This window comes from Theropithecus gelada, chromosome 18 (genome assembly GCF_003255815.1).
Source record: "Theropithecus gelada isolate Dixy chromosome 18, Tgel_1.0, whole genome shotgun sequence".
Classification (NCBI taxonomy): domain Eukaryota; kingdom Metazoa; phylum Chordata; class Mammalia; order Primates; family Cercopithecidae; genus Theropithecus; species Theropithecus gelada.
Genome location: NC_037686.1, coordinates 13,058,660 through 13,083,128, shown reverse-complemented (window position 1 = coordinate 13,083,128; position 24,469 = coordinate 13,058,660). Strand labels below are relative to the sequence as shown.

At 36.2% G+C, this 24,469-nt stretch overlaps 1 protein-coding gene across 1 annotated transcript in view; it reads left to right on the top strand.

Annotated features, from left to right (window-relative positions):
* Window positions 1-23,407, top strand: part of ROCK1 (Rho associated coiled-coil containing protein kinase 1) — a 104,881-nt gene extending 81,474 nt beyond the window's left edge. The window contains exons 21-31 of the mRNA XM_025365191.1: window positions 1,557-1,722; window positions 3,184-3,277; window positions 3,527-3,615; window positions 4,451-4,639; window positions 5,310-5,469; window positions 12,538-12,608; window positions 12,821-12,909; window positions 17,684-17,762; window positions 17,885-18,146; window positions 19,138-19,345; window positions 21,874-23,407. Coding sequence (XP_025220976.1) covers window positions 1,557-1,722; window positions 3,184-3,277; window positions 3,527-3,615; window positions 4,451-4,639; window positions 5,310-5,469; window positions 12,538-12,608; window positions 12,821-12,909; window positions 17,684-17,762; window positions 17,885-18,146; window positions 19,138-19,345; window positions 21,874-21,877 — 1,411 coding nt within the window. The 3' untranslated portion in view covers window positions 21,878-23,407. The remainder of the gene's footprint in view (window positions 1-1,556; window positions 1,723-3,183; window positions 3,278-3,526; window positions 3,616-4,450; window positions 4,640-5,309; window positions 5,470-12,537; window positions 12,609-12,820; window positions 12,910-17,683; window positions 17,763-17,884; window positions 18,147-19,137; window positions 19,346-21,873) is intronic.
* The last annotated feature ends 1,062 nt before the right edge of the window (window positions 23,408-24,469 follow it).

The following is a 24,469-nucleotide window of genomic DNA, read 5'->3' as shown; positions in this document are numbered from 1 at the left end:
ACTTACTATAGAGCACTTGTTCATTTTTTAAATTGCCTGTACGGCCCCACTAATACATGCTCCCTAAGCGCAGGAACTTTGTTACTGCTATATTTATTTATTTATTTTTGAGACGGAGTCTCGCACTGTCACCTCAGCCTCCCAAGTAGCTGGGATTACAGGCACACACCACCACACCAGGCTAATTTTTTTGTATTTTTAGTAGAGATGAGGTTTCACTATGTTGGCCAGACTAGTCTCGAACTCCTGACCTCATGATCCGCCCACCTCAGCCTCCCAAAGTGCTGGGATTACAGGCATGAGCCACTGTGCCCAGGCTGCTGTATCTCTTAATTCCTAGAACAACATGATGCATAGTAAACATAGTGTAGTACTTAATAAACCTTCAAATAGTTGTTAAGTGAATGAATGAATTTTTTGTGTGTGTGCGTGTGTGTGTGTGTGTGTGTGTGTTTACTATATGTCTCCCTCTGTCCCTCTTGAGGCTTGAGGCAGAAAGTTTGAATTGTAATACTCAATAGAAAATAGGAGGTGTACGTTACTCATTCAGAACATATTTATTGAGCACCTGCTCTGTTCAGGGACTACAGTAGTGACTAAGAGAGCTTATCCAAGAGAGGCTCTTCTAGAAGAGTAGGCAAACTGGAGTTACCTCATCTTGGTCTGAATGTCAATTCTGAAATGTTTTAGTATCATTTCCAGGGCGTGTTCTCAAATTAGTTTGTAGTGATTTGCAAATCTCTTAGAAGTTTTCATAATCTCATTGAATTTTGGAGCTGGAAGTGACTAGTTTAACCATCTCATTTTACAGATTTGATGAAACTGAACTACAGGAATTGTAAGGGATTTGCACTTTGTGCACATTGAGTGTCTCTACTCAATTAATGACAAAACAGAAATAAAGGTCTGGGTCTAGCCTGCTGATTTACAAGTCGATGACTTTTCCACTATGCCATGCTGCCTTCCATTCCAAACCCACAAGAAATTTCTTTGCCGGGCGCGGTGGCTCAAGCCTGTAATCCCAGCACTTTGGGAGGCCGAGGCGGGCGGATCACGAGGTCAGGAGATCGAGACCATCCTGGCTAACATGGTGAAACCCCGTCTCTACTAAAAATACAAAAAACTAGCCGGGCATGGTGGCGGGCGCCTGTAGTCCCAGCTACTCGGAGGCTGAGGCAGGAGAATGGCCTGAACCTGGGAGGCGGAGCTTGCAGTGAGCCGAGATCGCGCCACCGCACTCCAGCCTGGGTGACACAGCGCGAGACTCCGTCTCAAAAAAAAAAAAAAAAAAAAAAGAACAGACTATTTGCTGTTGCTTTATTACCTTTTTTAGTTAAGCACAATATCAGATAGAAAACTAAATAGTTCTTTTATAATTTTTCAACATGTGAGAGGTTAAATTCATTACTTCTATAGAAAGTTTGCAATAAATTTATTTTAAGCAATAAAATAATTCTTTTTATCATTTAAAGTTAATTGTGTTTTTAAGAATATGATTAAGTTGGAAGAATGAACTGAGTTTGTTTACATCAATTTCTCTTAAAAAATTGTTGCAGAGAAACTCTTGCTACTCAGTTGGATCTAGCAGAAACAAAAGCTGAGTCTGAGCAGTTGGCTCGAGGCCTTCTGGAAGAACAGTATTTTGAATTGACTCAAGAAAGCAAGAAAGCTGCTTCAAGAAATAGACAAGAGATTACAGATAAAGATCACACTGTTAGTCGGGTAAGTGTGATAGTCAGGTAAGTCATATAAAATTTATTTAAATCACAGTAGGTCACATCTTAAAGTATTAGGGTAAGTGTGTGTGCAAGTGACTTCTATGTTATACATAGTGGTCATTCTGTACTCAGGTATAAAATAGTTTGTATAATACCAAACATTTGTTAATTACTGAAATTCTTGTTCAAGATATTGGGCTTTTGTTTGTATAGGTACAGAACCAATGCAATATTGGGCTGTTTTTCTTTCTGGCTGTAGATCTTATTAGTTATATTTCATATGAAGAAATGGCTTAGCTTAAATTCATTTGTTGTTGTCTTAATACATTGCAACTGATTTTTTATGGGCCAGAATTCTATGAAATATAGAGAAACCATTTTGGAATGAGGAATTCTTGGGATAATATATAAATCCATTATAAGAAAACCAATACTCTAAACAATTACCTATTCCTGAAGTTTATACTGTAGTCTATATAGAATCATGGGACTAAAAAGAGGAGTTAGATTTTTCTTCTAAAGCCACTATCAATCGCTCTGGGTTCCAGTTTTGCCTCTAAGAAGTTATATGGTCTTGGCAAAGTTGGCTTTAACTTCTCTTTTTTTTTTTTTTTTTTTGAGACGGAGTCTTGCTCTGTCACCCAGGCTGGAGTGCTGTGGCCGGATCTCAGCTCACTGCAAGCTCCGCCTCCCGGGTTCCCGCCATTCTCCTGCCTCAGCCTCCGGAGTAGCTGGGACTACAGGCGCCCGCCACCTCGCCCGGCTAGTTTTTTTGTATTTTTTAGTAGAGACAGGGTTTCACCGTGTTCGCCAGGATGGTCTCGATCTCCTGACCTCGTGATCCGCCCGTCTCGGCCTCCCAAAGTGCTGGGATTACAGGCTTGAGCCACCGCGCCCGGCCGGCTTTAACTTCTCTAAGCCTCAGATTTCTCATCTGTAAAATAGAAATAGTAATACCTCTTCCACGTGATTGTTATGAGGATTAAATAAGAGAGTAGACATAGAATGATTAATATAACATATAACATAGTAATGATTATACATTACTAAAAGTAATCTATAAATAAATGTTTTTATTGTTTGCATCATCAATATTCAGATAAAGATACTGAAGTCCAGAAAAATTATGACTTGCTCAGGGTCACATACTAGGTTAATCGCAGAGCTGGAACTAAATACACATTTCTTAGTTTGCAATCTAGTTATCTTGCCATTACATATGCCCCCCTTTCGTTCATATATATATATCTATATGCATAAACTGAAATAATTTTTGGAAGCTGTTAACTACTTTTAAATATTTTTGATGTAATTATATCTACATATTTTAAGCTGGAAACCAGACATTTGCTGTAGTTGAGCAGTGTCTGACTTTTCTTTATCTAGCAGTGTATTTAAAGGTTATTGCCTGAAATATGAGAATAGCAAAGAGGCTGGAGCTTAAACTTTTGTGTGCTTTGTTCAGCTTGAAGAAACAAACAGCATGCTAACCAAAGATATGGAAATATTAAGAAGAGAGAACGAAGAGCTAACAGAGAAAATGAAGAAGGCAGAGGAAGGTATGTAGAATTTTAAAAAAATCATCATGTTAAATCAAATTCAGTGATTTACCTTTACCTATGTTGTGTTAGGTTTCTAAGATACCTGTTTTCATATATTAAGTGACTTCTGTAGCCTTAAGAATTATCTTAATGAAGTTACTGAAAGTTAATATGTAGTGTATACTCATTTGAATAATTAAGGACATTGTTAGTTTGAGATGCAGAAATTAATACCATACAATAACATTTAATATAATTTGTTGACAGAATATAAATTGGAGAAGGAGGAGGAGATCAGTAATCTTAAGGCTGCCTTTGAAAAGAATATCAACACTGAGCGAACCCTTAAAACACAGGTATACATGCTTTCAATCTTTTCCACATGTTCATTTTTGAGTTAATCGTTGCTCTTTATGCACTTTTTCCTAAAACCAAGGCTTATGAGGTTCAAACTTTTCATCAGAACAAATAACGTAAATTCTCTCCCTGCTAACTATAAAAAACTTACTTGTGAAATAGGATTTCCACACCAGACGCGGTGGCTCATGCCTGTAATCCCAGCACTTTAGGAGGCTGAGGCCAGCAGATCACTTAAGGCCAGGAGTTCGAGAGCAGCCTGGCTGACATGGCGAAACCCCAGTCTCTACTAAAAATACAAAAATTAGCCGGGCATGGTGGTGCGCTCCAGTAATACCAGCTACTTGGGCAGCTGAGGCACGAGAATTGCTTGAACCTAGGAGGCAGAGGTTGCAGTGAGTAAAGATCATGCCACTGCATGCCAGCCTGGGTGACAGAGCAAGACTCGGTCTCAAAAAAAAAAAAAAGAATAGGATTTCAGTTAAGAAAGCTAACTTACCTAGTAATATTGTATAGTTGTAGAAGATAAGAGTATGTGGCCAAGGCATAAAAGCTTTATTTGCTAGTACCCAACATCAGAGTAGGATTAACATACTCTTGATTCAGTACTGGGTTGTAAAGTTAACCAAGGAAAGGCTCCTGGTTCTTACATTTGAGTAGTGTGATAAGTCAGTGTTAGTTACTTGTGCTACCAGTTATCATGTCTCAACCGTCATTAAGTTGTCCGAATTTTCATACACACAAAAAGTCCTGCTTCCTTATTTTGAAGAAAAAAATACATTTTAGTATTAAATTGGATGACTACACTATTTATCTTTATTAATATTTTAATAGGCTGTTAACAAGTTGGCAGAAATAATGAATCGAAAAGATTTTAAAATTGATAGAAAGAAAGCTAATACACAAGATTTGAGAAAGAAAGAAAAGGAAAATCGAAAGCTACAACTGGAACTCAACCAAGAAAGAGAGAAATTCAACCAGATGGTAGTGAAACATCAGAAGGAGCTGAATGACATGCAAGCGGTAAGGTTTGTGTGTGTGTATGGACATGAGTGTGAAGGATTATTTTCTTAAATTATTTCTGCATATACTTGTTATCTGTTTATCTTGTTTAGATTGGGAACAATCAAGGGTTCTGCCTGTTTGGTTTCAGACTGTAATTGGGATATGGCTGTTTTAATATTAACTGTAATTGGGGTAGAGGTTTTGAAGTATTGTATATTATTTATTTTCTCTAGTCAAGACTCACTTTTTTGAAATCAAAATAACAAGCTTAATTTTTTGATACCTCTTGGCTTGTTAATAGAACAAAATTGAGAACCTGGTCTCAGGCACTTAGATCTAAGCTTTTTAGCTCCATCAATTATGGTTTTCTGAAGTTTTCTGTACCTTTAAAGCTACTTCATTTGGAGCCAGAAAAGCATTTTCTATTGTAACTTTTTTTTTTGATGGCTTATGTTTGAAAACAAAAACAAAAACTCTTTTTAAGGCAAGTAGAAAAGGAATTTGTCCGAGCAATGTATTACTGAGAACTTGACATTTCTGTAGTGTATCAAAATCTGTGGTAGCAAACATTCATGAAGTTTACTGTACATTTTTAGTATTAGCAATTTAAATTACTTTATTATATTTCAATTATGTTGGAAATTGTTTTAGCTTGATTATATATTATCTTGATACTTTTCAAAATTAGCAATTGGTAGAAGAATGTGCACATAGGAATGAGCTTCAGATGCAGTTGGCCAGCAAAGAGAGTGATATTGAGCAATTGCGTGCTAAACTTTTGGACCTCTCGGATTCTACAAGTGTTGCTAGTTTTCCTAGTGCTGATGAAACTGATGGAAACCTCCCAGGTAAGAATAATTCTGTATCATTCAAACATATATAAATGTCATGGAAATTAGTGTATATTTCTTTCATTTGGATTTCTACCTCCTTGTCATTCTATCCATGGATTCCTAAGAAGGAATTCTTATTTCTGATAGCCAAGGCCTGATGATGATTATACACTTGGTGTATTTTATGGAGTACAGCAGTTGTAAGCAATCTTAGGCTATTTAAATAGACCTAAGAAGCTTTACCTGAATAAAAACCATAAGAGGTTTATGAACCTATTTTGAGCAGCCTAAGTCCACAGTGAGAGTCAAAGCTGCTACTACACATCTCGCTATTTTTTAAAAGTTGTACATTTTTGTCAGTAATAGATCTTTAACATTTTCTGTATTCTTGTGCTAAAACTAGGAACTGTACTTCATCATCAGAATCACAGCAGCTATGTATAGAAGCCTATCTAGTGGAGTAGTGATCAACTTCAATCAGACTTTGTTAAGTTTTAAGTTTGGAGAAATAGATAAAAGGGGTTGGGCAGTGCAGTAAGAGGCCAGGGGTGTCAAATAAAGGCAGGAATGAGTGGCTAAGATTTCAGACTTTTTTCTGTGTCTTCTTTTTCCCAGTGGAGAATCAATTTAAAAATAAACACAACTTCATTCTTGGCTTAATCGTCATGTAAACTACAGTACATTTATGTACTTTACAGAGATGAGAAATACGTATACTATAAGTTCAATTTAGAAGTAAAATGAATAGGTTATCATTATTAAAACATGCATTTACATATACACAGAGTCTTAGTTCAGAGTCTTGGAAGTTTTGTATACATGGTCATAAACTTGAAAATAGATTTTAATTAGTGTATTTTCTGAATAATCCATAAATAGGAAGATATTTATGAAGCAGCATGTTTGATATTATAGGGATTCTATTTTAACAGATATTACTTGTTATTGTGACTTTGATATAAGGAACTAGATGAGTCACTCAGAAAACTTTATAGTATCTTTCTTGGTCAAGAAAGTGGGACTCAAAGTGGGAAATGAATTCAGCTCCTCTCTGTATGCCATGTGATCCCTGGCCTCATTCTTGTGTGGCTTTGCTAGGTCAAAATCAGGTATCTGGGAATGGAAAGGCAGTGAAGAAATATTTCTTATTTTAGTGGTCAAGGAACTCCTCTTTTTACCTATTTTTGGCTCTCTGAAACTGCCTACCTCTTGAGAAACTTGCAGGTACACATGATTCATTATTGGAGAATCGCTTTGGATTAATAAGAACCTCTAGCTTTAGTAGTTGAACATCTTTCTAAAGTTAGACTTAATCATCACTAAGAATACAACTTTTAGAAGTGTTTGGCTACATTCTTTCAATTGTTGAACTGAATTTGTAGGTTAGATTCCCACTTCATTTACCCTGAGATACTTCTGGAGTTATTTAGTATAGGGGTTCTTTATGTATGTATGTATGTATGTATGTATATATGTATATATGTACGTATGTATGTATGTATGAAACAGTCTCACTCTGTCACCCAGACTAGAGTGCAGTGGTGCGATCTTGATTCACTGTAACCTCTGCCTCCTGGGCTCAAGCGATCCTCCCACCCCAGCCTCCTGAGTAGCTGGGACTACAGGTGCGCATCACCACACCCAGCTCATTTTTTTAACTTTTTGTGGAGATGGGATTTCACCATATTGCCCAGGCTGGTTTTGAACTCCTGAGCTCAAGCTATCCACCTGCCTTGGCCTTCCAAAGTGCTGAGATTACAGGCATGAGCCACCTGCCTGGCCGACCTGACTCTATTTAATGTCAATTCAAAATTCTGACCAATTTTATTTTTATTCCACCCATTTCTCTTTAACTATTTATAATGCCTTATATGTACCTTAGTTTTCTTAGTATTGAGTGAAATAGGTCAGAAATGGATACATTATTGGTGAATGCTAGTTAAAAGATTTGAGTTGAAAGATGAGCTGGTGGGACTGCTAATGAGGAAAGTGATGAATTTTACCCACCATCATGGCTGATTCAGAAAAGCTAAGCTCATAGTGCCATCAGCTGGCTTCATTGGCAGACTTAGGCTGGGAATCCATTTGGATTTCAGAATCCTGACCTAATAAATTGACTTATTGAGCAAAGAGATTTTTAAATGTCTCTACTAGCTCTATTTTGAGTATATTTCTTAGAATATTAGTGTACTTTCAGGAATTTTGTTTTTAAGGTTATCAAAGTCCAAACCAAGTGGGGCAGGGAGTATTGGTGGCCATTCTCCCTTGCTAGAAAATGAGGCCAGTTAATATCTCTTTTCCTATTACTGTGTTCTTAATTTTGAGACTTTATAAAATCTCAACAGTGCTGAACCTTGACTTTCATATTGGAAGTAGAAATTAATGGATAATCTTTGTCAATATTATTTACCTCTCTGTGGGTCAGATATTTTGCTAGTAAATTGAAAATCTGTATTAAATCCACCATTTACTAGATGCTCAAAAATGGTCCCTGGCAAATAAAGTTAAGGTTTTGCAGTCATATCTAGGAAGAATTGTTAAAGAATGTTGATGTTCATTCTTAATATTAGATAGTTACATATCATTCTCGTGTCTAAAAAATGTCTTGAAGGTAATGGCTAATGATTAATTTTTACTTCAGTTTACAAAATCAATAAATGAATATACATACTAAAAAGGAGAGAACTTTGAATAGATTAAGTTTACTCCACAGTTAAAATAATGGCTTTTTGAAATATGGGTCACGTTTTTCAATTTTTTTTTAAGTAGTTGAATGGATGAACTGACACTGCAACTTTTATTCTCTTAGATTTCATCATTCAATATAAAGATTATAATTTAATTATCTTGTACATCTAGAGCACAGCCTCTATGAATCCTCAGTGGCCATTTTGTTATTAACTGGCTTAAATCTTAAATCTCCCCTCTGAAATTCCCAATTCTAAAAACCTTATTAAAAAATGTTACTCCTTCTCTGACTTATAACTCTTTGAAGTTCTTGAAGTCACCTTCATTCTCTTAATTCTTTTATGTCTTTATCCTCTCTTTGGTTCTGTAGCAGGTTATGAACTACCACACAATGTAAACATAAAGATTACCCTTAGGGTTATGAATGCCTGTTGCTTAGATGACAAAAACTTTTATGTGATAACTGTTTCTTTTCTTCATTGTTTCTCTTTCCTTCTTTTGGAGCTGTTAACCTAGACATCTGAAGAGAATGTAGAAATAGATGAGGCATTAGGAAAACTTGGTATTGATACTCCAGTAATATTCATGATCTCTTATGGATTATTTGTATCATACCCTTTTCCATCCAGCTTGACCTTAGGTTATGTAACTTAAACCTGAAAATGGTGGATCGCTTGGTGTGTTTCCCAATATTTGAATCTATGAAGGTTTCTGACTTTGCCCAAATCTACAGTGATTTGAAGTTGGTGTATCTGGCTTGTTGAGTGTTGACTTAATTTTCTTTTTTATATCACTTTTGAATTTAATTAAAATATTTTGAAATGGTTCTCTAGCCCTGTTTCTTTTTTTTTTTTTGTATTTATTCATTTATTTGCTTGTTAGTTTATTAATAATTGACTAATTAAAAGTAGATTACTAAATAATATAGGTACTTTTTTGCAATTTACTATTTTCACTTAAAATACATTTTGGAACTCACTCCAAGGCTGTTCATAGAACTCTTTTTTTTTTTTTTTCTTTTTTTTAGAGTTTTTGGACTGATTTTTATTATAGTCACATTTTTTTTTCTTTTATTTTTATTTATTTTTTATTTTTTATTATTATACTTTAAGTTCTAGGGTACATGTGCATAACGTGCAGGTTTGTTACATATGTATACTTGTGCCATGTTGGCGTGCTGCACCCATCAACTCGTCATTTACATCAGGTATAACTCCCAGTGCAAGCCCTGTTTCTTAAGCAGTATGTTTGTGGTATAGCTAAATAAATTAGGTTGTCTTCAGAGGTTAGTTCTGATGTTTAAATTGGCTGTATCGAGTATTGATGTAGATATAGTTAGAGTATCTCTTATTAGGGTAAAGAAATCGCTGATACTGTAGTAATATACATCTAACTTCATATAATTTAAAATTGCTCTACAAATATATTGTATAAAATTTGGAGCCAAGTTGTTTTTGTACATATGTAGAATATTATTAATGATAATCCAGACTTAGAGGTTCTCTCGGTGGGAGTTTCGTTTAGTTATCTGGAGAAGCTGTTTTCTGTGCTTGTGATATAAAAGATGGAATTTACAGTATTATACCTCCAGGTCACCACTGAAGTCACAGGTAGTCCCGATTTTAGAGGAGGTCTTTATATATTTTAAAAACTGGTAAGTATATTATCTTGCAACTATGGCAGGAGTGAGGAAAGAAAACACAGGAGAAGCTAGTATTTTTTTTATTTTTATCTGTTATTATTGAGCTTAGTTCAGTTGCTTCTCTGAGGGAATTCACCAGATGGAAAAACTAAAATTTTCTCCCATGACTTTATTGTAAATTGGCAAAAACCTTCACATATTCTTGACACCTTTATTTTCATTCCAGATTTCTTCATTTAATTTATTTTCTCCCTGGGCCTCTTCATTTAATTTAAATATGAGCAAATGTAGAATTCTGGCTTATTTGACTCATAAAATTCCTGTGGTATATAAAATTTCTAAGGAACACTGAAATGACAGATAAAGCCATACCATATAACAACTTATTGAAGATATATTAAAGAAAACTGTCAGGTTAACCCACATCTAGAGACAGAAGGCATAAGTATTTTTGACATTTATTGTCACAAAGAAATAATGTGAAAGTGTAGAGTATTTTGGCATACAAAATTTTGTGTAAATGTCAAGATTTCAAAGGCTTTTATATGTTTGTTTTTGGTGAGGAATTACTGATACTAAACAACTTTGTATTATCAGATATTAAGACTACTTTTCATTCTCACTAATGTTCATCTTAATGTTTTCCAAACTACACTTTAAAACCAGAGCTGCCATTTCTGCCACACTAATGGGAAAATTTCTAGCAATAACTTTTTTGCTTTTATAAAATAAAACATTGGTGAATAATCAATATGTGATCAGCAGTCTTTTGTTTATTATTTAGTATAAAAGTGCCCATTTGGTTTTTAAACTGTAACCATTAAAGTCACCAAGGATGACTTTAATTGGCTAATTCAGAAGAACGAAGAATTGCAAAATAATCAACAAATATCTGTCACGTACCTCCTCGGTGTGTCATTTGCCATGGGATATATAAAATCAAGTGTTAAGATATGGTCCTTGCTCTCACAGAACTTACCAAGGAACTACCTAACCAACAAAATAATTACTTCATGAACTAAATTGCAGCAATTAAAGCTAGGTGCTGTGGTACATGCCACTGCTCAGGAAGCTGAGGCTCAGGAGTTCGAGGCCAACCTGGACAACATAGCAAGACTTCATGTCAAAAAAAAAAAAAAAAAGGAAAAAGAAAAATGTTGGGAGAAGAGAGAGGGATCATTTTGAACTAAAGTTATCTCATCATTTCCTCCATTTTAACAATTTATATGAAGAGGAATAACACAAGCAAAGGAGTGGAGACATTAAGTACCTGGTGGGAGTAGAGGGAAAAAATATTTCCCACAATTCAGTCAACTGCAAAGCTTGTTTGGGAACAGAATAGTGTTGTGCTCTAGAAACATAAGCTCAGAAGTTAGACTGTCAGGATTTGAAACCATAGAGCTTTGATAGATACTGATAGAGTTGCCTTGCCCAAGTCAGTTTACCCTGCTAAGCCTTAGTCTCTTCTTTTGTAAGTGAAAGATGACAGTAGAACCTAATTCCAAATTCCTAGGAATATCCTGTATTCATGGACTTATACATAGGTTAAATATGAGATATTATAAAGCATGTAGCAAATAATAAATTTGTAAATAAATCAATAAATCAGTAAATGTTACCTATTGTTAACTGTTGCTGTAAGACTGAGTTTATAGCTTGTAAGTTACATGAAGGGGGACAATATATATTCCCCTTAGGATTATCATTTGAGTGATAGTATAATCTCATATTTTAGTGTCATACTTTGAAATTGGTTATTTTTCTATTCTTTTGTGTTTCAAATATAAGGTAGATATAGAAAATAGTTAAATTGAATGGATTTTCTTATTTCCAACCTAATCTAAAATAACCATTTCTAATGGAGTTGTCTTTATCCTCCAGATATTTCTAGTAAACATTAGTTATATATAAACAATAGTGATAATTATTATAGAATGCCTTGATCAAATAGTCAAGGAATTCCTGGTATGCACGTACTAGTTGAAATAATGACGGTAGACCAAATGGATTCTGTGTTTTTACTGTTTATCAAATTGTGACATCACAAACTTAAGAGGCTTTAAAACTCTTTAGTTTGAGTAGAATTGTAATTGGACTTACCACTAGAGTTAAGTGCTCCCTTCAACCAAATTTGGATGATTTTATTGAAATTGTTACAAATTCAAATTGAAGTTGTTTTACCAAAAAGCTTAATCAGAATATTGTACTGAGAAAACAAATAAAATACTTGTCTCTTATTCTTTATATCTAGTTGATTCTGCCTGCATTCCTTATTTATTTATCTTCTATTCTTGTCTTCTGTGAGTAATAGGACACTTCTATACTTTTGCTTGCTCTTGTGTAAATCATGGCTCTGATTTGTTCCACTTGCTGCATAATGTTTTTCTTTCTTTTTTTTTTGCTGATTATTTTTATATGAATGTTAAATGATAAAGTCTTCTACATCATATCCCATTTAAGCTGCAATCCATTCCAGTCTTGCCTGGCTCTTAAGGGTATTGTTACTTCATACTTTTGTAATTGAGTACTAAATGTTAAATTGTATGGGAAAAGTGGCTTGAAATTTTTTTCTGCAATATTTGTATGGCCATTAAAGTTGATTTGTGTGATTGAAGCATGGAAGAGCAAATTATAGCACTTATTCATTTAGTTGTGTTCAGTTGCTTGTTGCTGCATGCTGTCAGACAACTTTTAATTGTTTTTCTTTTGTTAGAATTTAAGACTGACTAATATATATATTCTTTTTCTCCTAGAGTCAAGAATTGAAGGTTGGCTTTCAGTACCAAATAGAGGAAATATCAAACGATATGGCTGGAAGAAACAGGTACCATATACCTATTTATTTTCTAACTGGTATTTTGTTCTATATTTTACTTTGAAGCATAGAACTTATATTAGCTACTTTTTTACTTTTTGTTAGCATTGATTTTACATTAATACAATATAATCTAGATATTAGTGGCAAATATTATGCTTTTCACTTTAAACCAAGTTAATGTTGCTCTTGTAACTCTTCCCCCTTTTTTCTTATTTCAGTATGTTGTGGTAAGCAGCAAAAAAATTTTGTTCTATAATGATGAACAAGATAAGGAGCAATCCAATCCCTCTATGGTATTGGACATAGAGTAAGTTGCCTTTGATTGAATTTTAAAGGGGTTGAGAGCTAACTTTTGATAATTATTTTTAGACTTAAAATTTATTTTATATTTTGTGTTACTTCAACACTGTTACCTACTTTTCTGTTTTTCTTAAGCATAAATGTTGACATTATATTAAATCTTTAGCAAAATGTGAGAAGAAAAAATGTATATACTTATTATTTGGAAGACAAATTTTTTATTTCAAGTGTTTAGTAGTTTAAGTTCAGAGAGCATTTCAAAACGTATAGTCAGCTGTGTATCAGTGGGTTCCATATCCACAACTGTGGACAGAAAATATTTGAAAGAGGGCCAGGTGCAGTGGCTCACACCTGTAACCCCGGCACTTTGGGAGGCCAAGGCAGGTGGATCACCTGAGGTCAGGAGTTCAAGACCAGCCTGGCCAGTGAAACCCCGTCTCTACTAAAAATACAAAAATTATCTGGGCGCAGTGGCAGGCACCTGTAGTCCCAGCTACTCTGGAGGCTGAGGCAAGAGAATCACTTGAACCCGGGAGGCAGAGGTTGCAGTGAGCTGAGATTGTGCCACTGCACTCCAGCCTGGGCCACGAGAGCGAAAATCCACCTCAAAAAAAAAAAATTTTATTTATATATGAAAGAAAATTAAAAATAATATAAATTGAAAATACAAATTTCTAAAAAAAATACAGTATAACAACTGTTTACATTGCACTTACACTGTATTATGTCTTATGAGTAATCCAGAGATGATTTTAAAGCATACAGGAGGATGTGCCTAGGTTATATGCAAATACTACACCATTTTATATGAGAGCCTTGAGCATACTTGGACTTTTGACATTTTTGGAGTTCCTGGAATCAATTCCCCATGGATATCAAAGAACAGCTGTGTAGGATTCTTTGGTCATTATTAAGGGGAAATATAAATATATCTGTTCTTTTGTAGTGATAGGTCAAAGAGGCCTATAATATAGTATTTTTTCCTTATATTCATTCTAAAATCATTTCTTATTGTTGCTTATATTATCATAGATTATGCAGTATGTATAAAGATGAGTAAATTCCATAATTAAGGAGCTTACCGACTAGTAGGAGAAAAGGCAAAACATGCAACAAAATATAAATTCAAAGTCAAGTATGGTAACTGCTTTTTAAAAGAAATACATATGCCGGGCGCGGTGGCTCACGCCTGTAATCCCAGCACTTTGGGAGGCCGAGGCAGGCGGATCACAAGGTCAGGAGAGCGAGACCACGGTGAAACCCCGTCTCTAATAAAAATACAAAACATTAGCCAGGCGCGGTGGTGGGCGCCTGTAAGTCCCAGCTACTCAGGAGGCTGAGGCAGGAGAATGGCGTGAACCCGGGAGGCGGAGCTTGCAGTGAGCTGAGATCGCGCCACTGCACTCCAGCCTGAGCGACAGAGCGAGACTCCGTCTCAAAAAAAAAAAAAAAAGAAGAAATACATATATAAAATAAAGTATTGCCATCCCTTTGGAATTAAGTATTTGTGGAGCTGGTTATAATTAGAATGTAAAAAGAATTAAGCAAGTACTAGAGAATACTCATATTTTATTTTCTTTTTTTTTTTTTTAAAAAAGCTTTAGTTGTCAAAATTTAAATTATCAGCTTAAGTGAAATAATAAACACTTATATGAAAGATATTATCTTTCAACCAAGTTAAATACTTTTTAGATTGATGAGATTTCTTTCCTCTCTTTATTAAGGTATAATTTCCCACAATAAAGTTCATAGATCTTAAGTGTTCTGTTCAGTAACTTTCTACAGTTATAAACACTCATGCAATCACCACTCAATACAAGACAAACTTTAGAAAACTCACTTGTGGCTGGGCACAGTGGCTTATGCCTCTAACCCCAGCACTTTGGGAGACCGAGGTGGGCGGTTGGCCTGAGTTCAATTCGAGACCAGCCTGGGCGACATAGCAAGACCCTGTCTCTGAAAAAAGAATATATATATATTTTTTTTAATTTATAAAGAAAGCTCACTTGGGCCGGGTGCAGTGGCTCATGCCTATAATCCCAGCACTTTGGGAGGCCGAGGTGGGAGGATCATGAGGTCAGGAGTTGATTCGAGACCAGTCTGGCCAACATGGTGAAACCCTGTCTCTCCTAAAAATACAAAAGATTAGCTGGGCATGGTGGCAGATGCCTGTAATCCCAACTACTTGGGAGGCTGAGGCAGGAGAATCGCTTGAACCCGGGAGGCAGAGGTTGCGATGAGCCAAGATTGTGCAGCTGCACTCCAGCCCGGGTGACAGAGCGAGACTCCATCTCACAAAAAAAAAAAAAAAAGAAGAAGAAAGCTCACTTGTGCCTCTTCCCATGATCTGATTTCTATTGCCAAGATTAGTTTTGCCTGTTCTAGGACTTCATATAAATGGAATTAAACAGTACACTTTTGTGCCTAGCATCTTTCACTCATCCTGCACCTGTGGTGTTGTATGTATTGATTGTTCTTTGTATTGCTGAATAGTATAGCATTGTATGAATTTGTTTATCCATTTTTGTGTTGATTGACATTTGGGTTGCTTCCAATTTGGGGCTATCGTGAGTAAGACTTAGGAGCATTCCTTTTTTTAAACTTATGTTTTCATTTCTCATGGGTAAATACCTAGGAGTGGAATCCTGGATTATAAAATAGATCTGTGTTAGCTTTTCTAGTGGATGCTAAATGCTATCTCATTGTTATTTTAATTTGCATTCTCCTCATAACTAATAATAGCAAGAATCTTTCATGTCATTGTTAGCCATTGTGTATCTTTTCTTAAGTTTTTTCAAGTCTTTTGCCCATTTTTAAATTCGGTTGCTTATGTTTTTAAGATTGGTTTTTAAGAGTTCTATATGTATTCTGAATAAGAATCCTATGTTAGAAATATGTAATGCAGGCCGGGCGTGGTGGCTCAAGCCTGTAATCCCAGCACTTTGGGAGGCCGAGGCGGGTGGATCACGAGGTCAGGAGATCGAGACCATCCTGGCTAACATGGTGAAACCCCGTCTCTACTAAAAATACAAAAAAAAAAAAAAAAAAAAAAAACTAGCCGGGCGTGGTGGCGGGCGCCTGTAGTCCCAGCTACTCGGAGGCTGAGGCGGGAGAATGGCTTGAACCTGGGAGGTGGAGCTTGCAGTGAGCCGAGATCGCGCCACTGCACTCCAGCCTGGGCGACAGAGCGAGACTCCGTCTCAAAAAAAAAAAAAAAAAGAAATATGTAATGCAAATATTTCCCAATCTGTTGCTTGCCTGTTGATTTTCTTAATGGTGTCTTTTAATGAGGATCAGTGTACCAATTTTTAAAATGTTTTCTGCCTCTTGTGGTCTGTGTTTGGTAAGAGGTAGTTGTTTAGGTCAGGTTGGCTTTTTTTCCCCCACATAGGTATCTGGTTGTTCCAACAGTATTTGTTTTTATATATTGACCTTGAATCATTTAATCTTGCTTTGCACTTAACAGTTTTATAGGGTTGTGGGGTTTTGGGGTCAATTCTACAGGGCTTTTCTACACATAGTCATTCCTCTGTATCTGTGGGTTCTGCATCTGTATATTCATCCAACTATGGATTAAAAATGTAGTTAGGCCTACTATGGTTGTGTCTGTACTTAATATGTACAGATTTGTTTTCTTGTCATTATTCTCTAAACAATATAGTATAACAATTTCCATAGCACTTACATTGTATTAGGTATTATATCTAGAGACAAGTTTAAATATACAGGAGGGTGTACTTAGGTTATATACAACTACTACACCATTTTTTTATCTTTTCTTTTTTTTTCCTGTCTCGTCCCTCCCTCCTTCCCTCACCTTCTCTGTCTTTCTCTTTCTCTCTTCAAAATCCCCAGAGGATTTTGGTATCCTCCAGGGTCCTGGGACCAATCTGCCACGGATACCACGAGACAACTGCATACAATCATGTCATCACCAAATAATGAGTTTCACTTCTTTCTTTCCAATCTGTATGCGTTTCTCACATGTATAGATTCATATGGCCACCACCACACTCAAAATACAGAACAATTCCATCACAAGCATCCCTGTGCTACTCCTTTTGTAGCCAAAAGGCAGCTTCCTTCCTCCACCTCTCCCTAATCCATAGCAACACTAATCTATTCTCCATCTCCATAATTTTGTCTCTTCAAGGGTGTTATATGAATGGAATCAAATAATGTGTAATCTTTTATGATCAGCTTTTTTCCCATTCAGTATAATTCCCTTAAGATCAATCCACGTATGATTTGTTTTTTTCTTACAGAGTAGTATTCCATAGTGTAGCTGTATCTCAGTTTGCGTACCCATTTATTTGGGTTGTTTCTAGGTTTTGGTTATTATGAGTAAAGCTCCTGTGAACATCTATGTGGAGGTTTTTTTAAATAGATATAAAATTTTTAATGAATTTTTGTTTCTTGGAATTAAAGGCCTAACAGTGCAATTTGCTGGGTTATATGGTAAGCATATGTTTAGTTTTCTAAGAAATCGCCATATTCTTTTCCAGAGTGGCTCTGTAATTTTACGTTCCATCAGCAGTATATGAGTGATTTACTTTCTCCGCATTCTCACCAGCATTTGGTGTTATTACTATTTTTATATTTTTTTAACTCTGATAGATGTGTAGTGACACTAATTGTGGTTTTAGTTTGCATTTGTCTAATAACTGATGATGTTGAATATCTTTTTATATGCTTATTTACCACCTGTATGTCCTCTTTAATGAAATGTCTTTTACAATAAATGAGTTTTTGTAAATGGCCTATATTTATTTTCATTTTAGTAAACTGTTTCACGTTAGACCTGTAACCCAAGGAGATGTGTATAGAGCTGAAACTGAAGAAATTCCTAAAATATTCCAGGTAAAAACCTGAAGTTATAATTTTAAAGAATCTAAGTCCTAAGTGTTTTTGTGAAGTAAATGTAAAATTTACCAATGCTTAAGATTTTTAAAATCTTTTCCTTTCCCCATTCCTGAATGTAGATACTATATGCAAATGAAGGTGAATGTAGAAAAGATGTAGAGATGGAACCAGTACAACAAGCTGAAAAAACTAATTTCCAAAATCACAAAGGCCATGAATTTATTCCTACACTCTACCACTTTCCTGCCAATTGTGATGCCTGTGCCAAACCTCTCTGGCATGTTTTTAAGCCACCCCCTGCCCTAGAGTGTCGAAGATGCCATGTTAAGTGCCACAGAGATCACTTAGATAAGAAAGAGGACTTAATTTGTCCATGTAAAGGTAAGGTATGGTAATTATTGTTACAACTTATAACAAATTTAGTTTTAAGTCTCAATGAAATAACTTATGTGTATTAATTTCTATACCAAGTTGAAAAGAGGTTATAAAAAGTAATATTTTGACACTGGTGGAGCAATGTGCAGCTATTTACAGATTTAGCTTTTAAGAATGTTTTTATTTATTTTTGTTGATTGATTGAGATAGAGTCTCACTCTGTCTCACCCAGGCTGGAGTGCAATGGCGTGATCTCAGCTCACTGCAGCCTCTGCCTCCCAGGTTCAAGGGATTCTCCTATCTCAGCCTCCTGAGTAGCTGGGACTATAGGCATGTGCCACCACACCTAGCTAATTTTGCATTTTTAGTAGCGATGGAGTTTCAGCATTTTGCCCAGGCTGGTCTCGAACTCCTGACCTCAGGTGATCCACCTGCTTTGGCCTCCCCAAAGTGCTGGGATTACAGGTGTGAGCCATTGCACACCCGGCCAACAGTGTTTTTAAAGAGAATCACCCCCTTGTAAACAAACAAAAAAACCAAACATGCCACTAAGAAATTACTCCAAGTTGGAGAGGAGAGCAACAGGTGAGTTCTACTCTATTCCGCCCTTTAGTTTTTCCTCTTCTTTTTGTCTGGCATTCACTGCCTGGATCAGCATGCATGCTGTATCATAGACAGAATATTTTCTAGTTTAGCAGAGGCAGCTTGAGGGAAAGAATACAGACCATAGCTATTTTCAGATAAGAAACTTATGTTCTTTAAATACATTTATTTGTTTTACATTTTTTTAATATTTCTGATTTTACTTTATTAGTTTGACTAATTTATTTTTAAATTTCATCCTTATTTAACTTAAGGAGAATGAGATATTGTTCATGCTTAATTAAGCATATTAAAACTTTTAAAACCTTAAGAACTTGAAAAACTATGCATTTGATAGGTTGGATTTAAAAAAAGATATGACTTTAATTATGCTTTTTTTTCCTCCTTAACATAGTAAGTTATGACGTAACATCAGCAAGAGATATGCTGCTGTTAGCATGTTCTCAGGATGAACAAAAAAAATGGGTAACTCATTTAGTAAAGAAAATCCCTAAGAATCCACCATCTGGTTTTGTTCGTGCCTCCCCTCGAACACTTTCTACAAGATCCACTGCAAATCAGTCTTTCCGGAAAGTGGTCAAAAATACATCTGGAAAAACTAGGTAAGGATTTGAAATGCTAACCTTTTTAACAATGTGAAAATGATTGGATAACATCTATTAAAATCAGAAATCTAATTCTTTTCACCACAGAGGGCATCATTTTTAGGTCTTTGTATATGACTTGCAGTGACTTTATAAATTAGTTTGACTTATTCCTGTTAGAATTTAAAAATAATAATACATGCAATATTATATTTATTTAGTTCTGTGTCTAATTTTATTGTCATAAGTTGCTGTACATGGCATAGTTTTAGCCCTTAATGCTTTAACCAACTTGTTAATTTTTTTAATGCAGAAATTCATATAAAACTTTTAATCATCTTTTCTGTTTTTTAACTGTGTTGGCATAGTTTTTCTACAAAAACCAAGATTGTTTTTCCCTTTTTTGTTAACTTCCCATACTATCGCAACATACAAAATTATTTGGTATTATCAGATAATTTTTAATTATTATACTTTAAGTTCTGGGATGTATGTGCAGAACCTGCAGGTTTGTTACATAGGTATACATGTGCCATGATGGTTTGTTGCACCCATCAACCCATCATCTACATTAGGTATTTCTCCTAATGCTATCCCTCCCCTAGTCCCCTGACCCCCCGAAAGGCCCTGGTGTGTGATGTTCCCCTCCCTGTCTCCATGTTTTCTCATTGTTCAACTCCCACTTATGAGTGAGAACCTGTGGTGTTTGGTTTTCTGTTCCTGTGTTAGTTTGCTGAGAATGATGGTTTCCAGCTTCATCCATGTTCCTGCAAAGGACATGAACCTATCCCCTCGCCCCCCCCCCCTTTTTTTTTTTTTTGAGGCAGAGTCTTGCTTTGTTGCCCAGGCTGGAGTGCAGTGGCGTGATCTCGGCTTACCACAACCTCAGCCTCCTGAGTAGCTGGGACTACAGGTGCATGCCACCATGACTGGCTAATTTTTGTATTTTTAGTAGAGATGGGGTTTCATTATGTTGGCCAGGCTTGTCTCGAACTCCTGATCTCATGATCCACCTGCCTCTGCCTCCCAATGTGCTGGGATTATAGGTGTGAGCCACCATGCCCAGCCGAACTTATCCTTTTTTATGGCTGCATATCAGTAACTATGTTATTACAGACAAACTTCCCAGTTAAGTCCTACTTCTTTTGTTGTTTAACTTTTTTTTTGTTTTTTAAGACAGAGTCTCACTCTGTCACCCAGGCTGGAGTGCAGTGGTGTGGCACTGTCTCAGCTCACTGCAACCTCCACCTCCCGGGTTCAAGCAGTTCTCCAACCTCAGCCTCCCAAGTAGCGGGGATTACAGACGGATGCCACCATGCCTGGCTAATTTTTGTCATTTTGGTAGAGAGAGGGTTTCATCATGTTGGCCAGGCTGGTCTCAAACTCCTGACCTCAAGTGATCTGCCTGCCCCAGCCTTCCAAAGTGCTGGGATTACAGGCATGAGCCATCACGCCTGGCTGTTTAAATATTTTTGATGGACTTTTTTCCAAAAATATCTTTTATGCCATGATAAACAATTATAAGGCATAACCATTCATTCATTCATTCATTTTGAGACAGAGTCTCGCTCTGTTGCCCAGGCCAGAGTGCAGTGGCACAATCTCAGCTCACTGTAACCTCTGCCTCCCGGGTTCAAGCTGTTCTCCCACCTCAGCCTCTTGAGTAGCTGGGATTACAGGTACACACCACCACACCCTGCTAATTTTTGTATTTTCAGTAGAGATGGGGTTTCACCATGTTGGCCAGGCTGGTCTTGAACTCATGACCTCAGGTGATGCACCCTCCTGGGCCTCCCAAAGTGCTGGGATTACAGGCATGAGCCACCACACCCGGCAATTAACTCTTTCTTGGAGAGAAATTATGAAATCTTATCTCATTAAGTTCTCATTTTACTCATTAGTAAATAAGGCTCAGAGAAATTAAGCAGTTTGCTCAATCACAGAGCCAATGGATTGGAAGCCATTTCTGTCCAATTCTAAAGCCTATGTTGTCCAATTCCAAAGCCTCTATTCTACCACATACCAGCTTCCCTAGAGTGTACTCCCTAGATTAATAGGGCCATTCGAATCTAGAAGCTGAGACCTAACACTGATTGGCCTCGCTGCCAGTGTCACCCACATCTTCCAAGCAGGCTTAAAGCCATCTTGAATTCATCTCTTTTGTTCATTCCCTGTTGTCAGTAACCAGGCCTAATTCTTTGAAATGACTTATATCCTTTCCTTCTCAGCCACCACACTATGCCAGGTATTACCACATCACTGCTAACTTAATTCTGTAGAATGCTATGTCAGCCTTCTCCTGAACATAGGGTGTAAACTGGATCTAAAGTGATTTGAAATGGGATTATAGCTGAGTAAGAAAATGTGCAGAAACAAAGAGGAGAGAATACTAAGTATATTTTTCCTATTCCTTGTTTCTCAAATTTTGTGTAATTGTTAATTGTATGTAAAGATAATGTATATTTACCTTTCCTCCTAATGTTTGTTTCTTGTATTCTTAAACAGAGTGCATTTCTTAAATTAGTTTTTTTCCCCCTCCTCAACAGTTAACCGTGTGACCGAGTACCTTGTGGAGTCGTGTGGGATGCTACCTGATAAACCAGGCTTCTTTAACCATGCAGAGCAGACAGGCTGTTTCTTTGACACAAATATCACAGGCTTCAGGGTTAAGATTGCTGTTATTCTGTCCTTGCTTTGGCACAACACACTGAGGGGTTTTTTTTTTATTGCGGGTTTGCCTACAGGTAGATTAGATTAATTATTACTATGTAATGCAAGTACAATTGGGGGAAAGCTTAGGTAGATATATTTTTTTTAAAAGGTGCTGCCTTTTTGGATTTATAAGAAAATGCCTGTCAGTCGTGATAGAACAGAGTTTTCCTCATATGAGTAAGAGGAAGGGACTTTCACTTTCATGTGGAACGGCCATCACTGTCAAGATCAGCTCATGGAAGGAGTAAAGAAAATATCTCAAAATGAGACAAACTGAAGTGTTTTTTTTTGTTTGTTTTTTTAAATGACTTAAGTTTTTGTGCTCTTGCAAGACTATACAAAACTATTTTAAGAAAGCAGTGATATCACTTGAACTTCAGTGCCCTCACTGTAGAATTTAAAAGCCTTACTGTTGATTGCCCATGGTGGACTTGATGGAGAAATTAAATATCTTTCATTATGCTTTAGAAAATACTGTATATGTTTCAGCAAGTTTGGGGAATGGGAGAGGACAAAAAAAATTACATTTAATCTATGCATTTTTGCCAAGCCATATTGAGTTATTTTACTACTAGAGACATTAGGAAACTAACTGTACAAAAGAACCAAGTTTAAAAGCATTTTGTGGGGTACATCATTTCTATAATTGTGTAATGTATTTCTTTGTGGTTTTAAATGATAAAGACATTAAGTTAACAAACATATAAGAAATGTATGCACTGTTTGAAATGTAAATTATTCTTAGAACACTTTCAATGGGGGTTGCATTGTCCTTTTAGTGCCTTAATTTGAGATAATTATTTTACTGCCATGAGTAAGTATAGAAATGTCAAAAAATGTATTTTCAAAAAATTATGTGTGTCAGTGAGTTTTTCATTGATAATTGGTTTAATTTAAAATATTTAGAAGTTTGTTGGACTTTCATAAATTGAGTACAATCTTTGCATCAAACTACCTGCTACAATAATGACTTTATAAAACTCTGCAAAAAATGTAGAAGGTTGCACCAATATAAAAAGGAAATATGGCAATACATCCATGATGTTTTCCAGTTAACATAGGAATTACCAGAAAAATACTGTTAAACTCTTGTCCAGTAACAAGAGTTGATGCATATGGACAGTATGATTTATTGTTTATTTTTTTAACCAAATACCTCCTCAGTAATTTATAATGGCTTTGCAGTAATGTGTATCAGATAAGAAGCACTGGAAAACTGATCGTCTCTAGGATGATATGCATGTTTCAAGTGGTATTGAAAGCCGCACTGATGGATATGTAATAATAAACATATCTGTTATTAATATACTAATGACTCTGTGCTCATTTAATGAGAAATAAAAGTAATTTATGGATGGATATCTTTAATTTTGACTGCAATGTGTTTTCTCATGGCTGAAATGAATGGAAAACATACTTCAAATTAGTCTCTGATTGTATATAAATGTTAAGTTCCACGGTTAGATTAAAGTATATTTTTAAAAGATAAAACGTGGTCTTGGGCTCTAAAACAAGAGTGGGTATAGTTCACATGAAAAGCTGACTAATGTGTGTTGGAAAACAATTCTCTGTGGGTCTCTTGCATTTCTGCACATCAGGGAGGCAGAGGCTCTGACAACCTTTCTTTTTTTTTTTCTTTTGACTATCTTTTCCAAGGATATTTATGTAGTGAACAGCCTTGGAAGATAGAGTGTCTCCCTTGAGAGGATGTCGGGTTCTTTTACTGTCCAGTATAATAAAGATAACGTCTCCCACCTATAATGCAAACCCACTGTGTGCTCAGCACCCACCTGGGCCACTATGCATTGCCCACATGAGACTTGGAGGGCAAAGGGAACTAATGGAACATGAAACTCATGCTGCTTTTGCTGTGCTGTGAATGAAGGCATCTGACTCTGACCCAGGGGTCTCATCTCTGTTGTCAGGATCCATGAAACTGTGACCAGCAGCATGCAATTAGGATAAAATCTCAGCACAGTTCCTGACAGTGTCCTTATTACCTTCTCAGACTCATCACCATTACCTAATAGATTAAGGTCCAGTTGCAGAAACAGTTAATTCTAATTAGTTTAAGCAAGAGAAGACTTTTTAAATGACATGCTAATCTGAACTTAGAGTTGTTGAGAACTGAGAGAGCTTTGAGGAATCACTCCCAATGCGACACTGCAGAACTGGGTCAACCAGGAGAGCCGCTTCCTCTTCTAAGTTCAGGAAACCACTCACTCCCAAGTATACCAATATTGAGAGGGTCCAGATAGTGCCGTAATCAGGAAGCCACACTACCACTGCTGGTTCTCTGCAACACTTGTCAGGCCTGCTACGATCTACCCCCAGTTAGTTGCTTTGTACCATTCCTCTTGCCACTTAAGAACCTCAGAAAAGGCACTTCCACACTGCCTCAGAAAAGGCACTTCCATGACCCTGCTTGCT